Source organism: Tachyglossus aculeatus, chromosome 4 (assembly GCF_015852505.1).
Source record: "Tachyglossus aculeatus isolate mTacAcu1 chromosome 4, mTacAcu1.pri, whole genome shotgun sequence".
Lineage (NCBI taxonomy): Eukaryota > Metazoa > Chordata > Mammalia > Monotremata > Tachyglossidae > Tachyglossus > Tachyglossus aculeatus.
In genome coordinates this window covers 10,723,069-10,730,138 of record NC_052069.1, presented here as the reverse complement: position 1 = coordinate 10,730,138, position 7,070 = coordinate 10,723,069, and the positions used below count along the sequence as shown (strand labels likewise).

At 45.0% G+C, this 7,070-nt stretch overlaps 1 protein-coding gene and 1 non-coding gene across 2 annotated transcripts in view; one reads left to right on the top strand and one right to left on the bottom strand.

The window, feature by feature from the left end:
- The first annotated feature begins 232 nt into the window (after window positions 1–232).
- STK32B (serine/threonine kinase 32B) overlaps window positions 233–7,070 on the top strand; it is a 417,658-nt gene continuing 410,820 nt past the window's right edge. Inside the window, exon 1 of the mRNA XM_038745347.1 lies at window positions 233–639. Coding sequence (XP_038601275.1) covers window positions 564–639 — 76 coding nt within the window. The 5' untranslated portion in view covers window positions 233–563. The remainder of the gene's footprint in view (window positions 640–7,070) is intronic.
- On the bottom strand, window positions 786–894 carry TRNAL-CAA. Its single transcript has 2 exons — window positions 857–894; window positions 786–831 (listed from the first exon to the last, which is right to left on the bottom strand). It is a non-coding gene; the product is annotated as a tRNA-Leu (tRNA).

Genomic DNA, 7,070 nt, shown 5'->3' with positions numbered 1-7,070 from the left:
CTCCCTGCTCCTTCCTGCTCCCCAGTATATCTTCTCCCCTCCTCCTCCTTCTCTTCCTCCTCCTCTCCTCACTCCTCCTCCTCCTCCTCCTCCTCTTCTCTATCCTCCTCTTCCTCTTCTTTCTCTCCCTCCTCTCTTTCCTCCTCCTCCTCCTCCCCTTCTCCTTCCTCCCTGTTCCTTCCTGCTCCCCAGTTTATCCTCTCTCCCCCTCCTTTTCCTCCTCTTGTCTATCCTCCTCCTCCTCCTCCCGGTGCGGATGGTCTAGGAGAGAGGTACCAAGTTAGGAAGTAGCAGTCCGGGGAGCAGGATGGCCCCGTGGTCCGTGTGAGGATGAGGAACCTTTGGGGCACCTTGGAGAGCTCCTCCCGGAGCCGCCGCCGCCTCGGGCCAGGGCCAGCTGGTCCTCCGGCCTCGGGCTTCAAACTGAGGCTGCGGGCGACGACCGTGGGCGGCGGCCAGGAGGGACCAGGGGCCCGCAGCTGCTGAGCGGAGGAGCCCCCGCTGGATCCGGGGGAGCGGGGGGCGATGCTGACCCCTCCCGGACCGAAGATCGTGGCCGGGGGATGCGGATGAGACTAGTCCATAATATGGGTGTCAATCACTCCCACCGACCCCCCGTATTCGACGAGAACGAGGACGGTGAGTAGTAATAAGAGGAACCATTAAGAATAACGGGGGTCGTGGTTAGTAATGATAATAAAGCGCTTAGTAGTAATAATACTGATGGCATTTATTAAGCGCTTACTATGTGCAAAGCGCTGTTCTAAGCGCTGAAAAATGCAACGTGTCAGAAGTGGGATTTGAACCCACGCCTCCTTACGGAGACCAGAACACCCATTCCGGGGAAGGAAATCACCTTGAGTCTGGCGCCTTAGACCACTCGGCCATCCTGACACTAGTACAGCGCTCTGCACACAGTAAGCACCCATTCCACTGAATGAATGAATAATAACAATAATGGTTTTTGTTAATACCATTAAGAAATGTTAATGTATTATGTGCCAAGCACTGCTTTAAGCGTTGGGGGAGATTCGAGGTCATCGGGTTGTCCCACGTGGGGCTCACAGTCTTCATCCCCATTTGGCAGATGAGGCAACTGAGGCACAGAGAAGTGAAGTGACTTGTCCAGAGTCGCACAGCTGACAAGTGGCAGAGCCGTGATTAGAACCCGTGACCTCTGATTCTCAAGCCCGGGCTCTTTCTACTAAGCCATGCTGCTTCTCGGGGCTTAATGGGTGCCCAGCTCTGCACCTAGCACTGGGGGAGGGATCCGAGCAAATCGGGGGAGACACAATCCCTGTCCCACGTGGAGCTCACAGTCCCGTTTGGTGGATGAGGGAACTGAGGCACAGGGAAGTAAAGTGACTTGGCCAAGGTCACTTAACTTCTCTGTGCCTCAGTTATCGCATCTGTAAAATTGGGATTAAGACCATGAGCCCCACTTGGGACAACTTGATCACCTTGCATCCCCCCAGCGCTTAGAACAGTGCCAGGCACATTCATTCATTCATTCAATCATTCAATCGTATTTTTTGATCACCTACTCTGTGCAGAGCACTATACTAAGCATTTGGGAAGTACAAATGAGCAACATATAGAGACGGTCCCTACTCAACACCGGGCTCAGTAGGGCTTAACAAATACCATTATTATTATTACCATGTGACAGAGTCAGGATTAGAACTCATGACCTTCTGGCTCCCAGAGTTCAAATGAAGTCAAGAACGTCCCAAGTTTCTGCAGTCTCCCAGATCCTTAACAGGACAGACCTTCTTCCCAGTGCATGGTTGTGTGTGTGTGTAGCTATGTCTGGAATGTACAGATGTGTGAGTCTTGGGCCGGGACCTGTGTTCTGTGATTTGGTTTAAGAGGAGAAAGAGGGAGTTATTGACACGGGACAGTTTTATCCTGTTCCCCTTGGAAAAGAGCTGTGCTTAAAACTTGGAGTGGAAGTTACCCTTAGACTGCCCTAAGAGCCTGCCATCTCTGCTCAACGTGGTGCCCGCATTCAGTGAGGAAATGAAGAACTCTGGGCATTCTCCTGGGATTTTTTCCACCTCCGTGTCAATCTTTTACAATGGTGTGGTGAAACAGACCCTTTGAAATGTTCCTTTAAAAAAAAAAAGAAGCTCCAAAACTTTGCCTTGTTCACAGTACTCTGAAAATATAATGTGCTTTGGAGTTCTATTGAATCATAGGTGTTTCTGTGATTGAATCATTAAATATTGAATCAGAGTGCTCCTAATTCTAGAGAAACGCTGCACTCCTATGAAGTATCTTTACTTGGAAACATGTTTTTACCTTAAAAGTAAAAGTATACATGGGATAGCTATCTCACCACCCACCTCTTGACTATATTCTGCCTCTGGCGTCCCCCATCGTATCAAGCAGACAACTACTCTCCCCACTTTCAAAGCCTTAAGAAAGGCACATCGCCTCTAAAATGCCTTTCCTGACTAAGTCCTTATTTCATTTTCTCCCACTCCTTTCTGCACCACCTTTGCACTTGGATTTGCTCTCCTTTCGCCCCTCCTCACCCCCACAGCACTTATGCACAAATCCATATTTTTTATCTATATTAATGTCTTTCTTCCCCTCTATAATGTAAGCTCCTTGTGGACAGGAAACTTGTCTACCAACTCTAATCCATTATACTCTCCCAATCGCTTAATACAGTGCTCCGCACACACAGTAAGCACTCAATAAATACGACTGATTGACATATGAGTTAAACTCCCTTCAGAGAACAAACTTCCAGACTATGACAGTCAATAGATCTCATGAGAATTGTGCTTTTATTCAATCATATTTATTGAGAGCTTACTATGTGCAGTGCACTGTACTAAGCACTTGGGAGAGTACAATATAACAATAAACAGACATATTCCCTGCTCACAAGGGGCTTACAGAAGCAGCGTGGCTCAATAGAAAGAGCACGGGCTTGGGAGACAGAGGTCATGGGTTCAAATTCTGGCTCTGCCAGTTGTCAGCTGTGTAACTTTGGGCTAGTCACTTAACCTGTCTGTTCCTCAGTTATCTCATCTGTAAAATGGGGATTAAGACTGTGAGCCCCAGGTGGGACAACCTGATCACCTTGTATCCTCCCCAGCGCTTAGAATAGTGCTTTGCACATAGTAAGCACTTAACAAATACCATCATTATTATTACAGTCTAGAAACATATTTTGCACTATTCTTTCTCCCATTATTCACACATACTGGTGAGGTCAGTGGAGGTTCATGGAATTCTGGTACAAAAGCTTCAGGACGAGGAATCTGTACAAAGAAATCGATAATAATGATAGCAGCTTCTTCAGAGACATCCACTCTCTCATCCCCGCAGGATATATTCCTGCTGGAGTCTGGATTTATAGTGCCAGTGGAATGTATGTGAAAATTTCTATTTACAAACTAACCCAAAATGCGCTTTGAACCTATGGAGGATTCTTCATGATTCTTGTATTAGTGTAGATTTGGAAAGCATTTAATGAAAATCATAAGAACATAAAGGGTTTTTTCCCCCAGGTTTTCTTTTTATTAGCTAATTGAACTGAGGTTGTGAAAAACTCAATTTTGGGTTGAAGTCTCACCTTTACAACATCGTCAAGATCCACCCTTTCCTCTCCATCTAAACCGCTACCACTTTAGTACAATCACTCATCCTATCCCGACTGGATTACTGCATCAGCCTCGTATCTGATCTCCTAACCTCCTGCCTCTCCCCACTTCAGTCCATACTTCACTCTGCTGCCCGGATTATCTTTCTGTAGAAACGTTCAGGGAGTGTCACCCCCCTCCTCAAAAATCTCCAGTGGTTGCCTATCAACTTCCCTATCAAACAAAAACTTCTCATTATTGGCTTTAAAGCTCTCCCTCACCTTGCCCTCTCCTACCTCATCTCCCTTCCCTCCTTCTCCATCCCATCCCACACACTCTGCTGCTCTGGTGCCATTAACCTCCTCACTGGGCCTCGTTCTCACCTGTCCCGTTGTCGACCTCTGGCCCACATCCCACCCCTGGTCTGTAACGCCCTCTCTCCACAAATCCACCAATCACTCTTCCCTCTTCAAAGCCCTACTGAAGATGCACCTCCTCCAAGAGGCCTTCCCAGATTAAGCCCCCTATTCCTCAGCTCCCCCTCCCTTCCGCATTCCCTCAGCCCGCTCCCTTTTTTCTTCCCCACCCTATCCCCCAGCGCATATGTCTATATGTATATATCTATAATTCTATTTATTTGTATTCATGGCTGCTTACTTATTTTGATGTCTATATCCCCACCTCCAAACTTTAAGCCTGTTATGGGCAAGGATTGTCTCTCTCTCGGTATTGTACTTTCCCAGCGATTAGTGCAATGCTCTGCACAGAGTAAGTGCTCAATAAATACGATTGAATGAATGAATGAATTTATGCCTGAGATGGTTCTCCACCTGATCAAGTTTCCAGTACTTTCAGGTACTCACAGGTGTAAAAATGAATTTCTAAATTTAAAAGATTCTCCATCTGCTCAGGGTAATACAGTGCATTCATTTCCATTAGCACTACCCGCAAAGGTTTTTCAAAGGCCTTAAAATTAATCAGTTAGCTTTCTGCACCACAGTTTCATTTATTTGCCACCCTCAATTCCAAGGCACATTTACCAATTTTGAGCAATTACTATGCCGCTTTCTAATTTTTCACCGGAAAAGAAGCTTAGAGCAGCTATCCATAGTCACTTAATGTCTCTAATGATAATCTGATGGCATATATCAAGTTTTTACCATGTGCCAAGCACTGGGGTAAATACAAGATAATCAAATCAGACTCAGACACAGACCCTGTCCCACCCAGGGCTCACTTTAGGAAGAACAGATATTTTATCCGCATTTTACGGATGGAGAAACTGAGGCATGGAGAAGTAAAGTCATTCGCCCAAGGTTCCACAGTAGGAAAATGGCAGAGCCAGGACTAGAAACCAGATCTCCTGACTCCCAGCCCTCGGCTCTTTCCGCAAGTAGACCAGACTGCCTTTATTGTAGTCCATTTCTGATTTTCTGCCTTGTTACTCATTCTGATGTCTATTCAGTTTAAGGTCAACTACATCTTTGGTGTTTGGGGAAATACGAGGCTTAAAATCTCCATGAAGCTCTTCGCCAGTGAAATATTACCTTGTTTCAACAGTCACAATGGGATTTTCAATTAGTACAACACACTGTGTCATTTAGCAGGCTGCATTGTCTGAAGGGAAGCACAGAGAGCATTTTCATTTCTCTGCCACTTCCCACAGGTATAAGCACACAAGCAGGCAAGAGACATAATTTCAGAAAGTGGAAAAAACCCAAACAGTCTGGAAAAAGAGCACTTTCTTTATTTGCCAGGAAAGGAAAAATGAAAGAATAGAGGAAACAGACCCTACCAGACTGTCATAAAATCTTTCTGATTCATTGCTTAATGTAAGTTTCAGGAAGTAAAAGTAGTTGAGGACACCAAGCTCATTAATCATTATTTCTTTATATAAACCCACCCTTGGCAACAAAAGTCTTGTTGATCTTTTAACATGAAATGCCTAGTTCCTCCGATGTCTCTATTTGCTCTTAAAAAATGCATTAGTAAGAGAAATATTTCATCTTATTAATACCATTGATGTGAATGTCATTGATAACACAAAATGCCAGGCAAGGAATTTGATTTGACATTTTGTTTAGCCCAAAAGATGAGATGAATTTTCTGAGAGCCAATCTCTGTTACCTTGCAAAGAGAACGAAAGGATCATTGGATATTCTTTTGATATAAACTTTAAAACTTCATCAGCACCAAATCAAAATATTTATAACTCACAGTGGAACAACTCACATAATTAGTCCATTATTTCACCACTGCAACCATTGTATGCATTACTGAATAGGAGAGAGGCCATGGCACTATTATTTAAGACTTATTAGGATCAAACTTTCTGGCAGTATGACTCATTGAGCTAAACAACAGCCTGCAAAAGTGAGTTCTAATTCCAGCTGGATCCTTATTACTATGTGACTTTGGGCAAGACACTTAAATCTCTCAGCATTCTACTTTCCACACCTCTGCTGGTAAAGAAAATAAATCTACCTCAGTTCACAGAACTGAACAGAATCTTAGAAGGGGTGATATAAAGTGACTTGCACAAAGTCCTAAAGCAGGCAAACGACTGAGCCAGGACTAGAAACCAGGTCGCCTGACACCCAGACCTGGGCCCTTTCCACTAGTATTCATTCATTCATTCATTCATTCACTCAATAGCATTTATTGAGCACTTACTGCAATAATTATGGCATTCATTAACCCTTACTATGTGTCGTGCACTGTTCTAAGTGCTGGGGTAGATACAAGGTAATCAGGTTGTCCCACGTGGGGCTCACAGTCTTAATCCCCATTTTACAGATGAGATAACTGAGGTACAGAGAAATTAAGTGGTTTGCCCAAGGTCGCACAGTAGACAAGTGGCAGAGTCGGGATTAGCTCTCATGTCCTCTGACTCCCAAGCCCGTGGTCTTTCCACTGAGCCACACTTCTTTACTTTGTGGAAAGCACTGTACTAAGGGCTTGGGAGAGTACAATATAAAAAAAAAGACATATTCCCTGCCCACAATGAGCTTACAGTCTAGAGGGGGGTCTTGTCTTATGCGTTCGAGTCATTTCCAACCCATAGAGTCACCAGGGACACATCTCTCCCAGAACATCTCGCTCTCCACCTGCAATCATTTTGGTAGTGGAACAATAGAGGTTTTTTTGGTAAAAATATGGAAGCGGTTGACCATTGCCACCTTCCAAGTGGCAAATTCGAGTGTCCACCCTCAGCTCTCTCCCATGCTGCTGCTACCCAGCAAGGGTGAGTTTTGACTTGTATTAGATTGCTTTCCACTCGCTAGCCACGGGCCAAGCTAGGAATGGAATGAAATGGAATGGGTAGGCCTCTGCTTGACTCTCCCTACCATAGCCGAGACTGGTAGAGGACTGGAAACTCCCCAGGTGCCACCCTGAGAGGGGCCAGAGGAGGAGACAGATATTCATATAAATAAATAAATAAATAAATACTTTAATGCTAGTAATGTACACTAG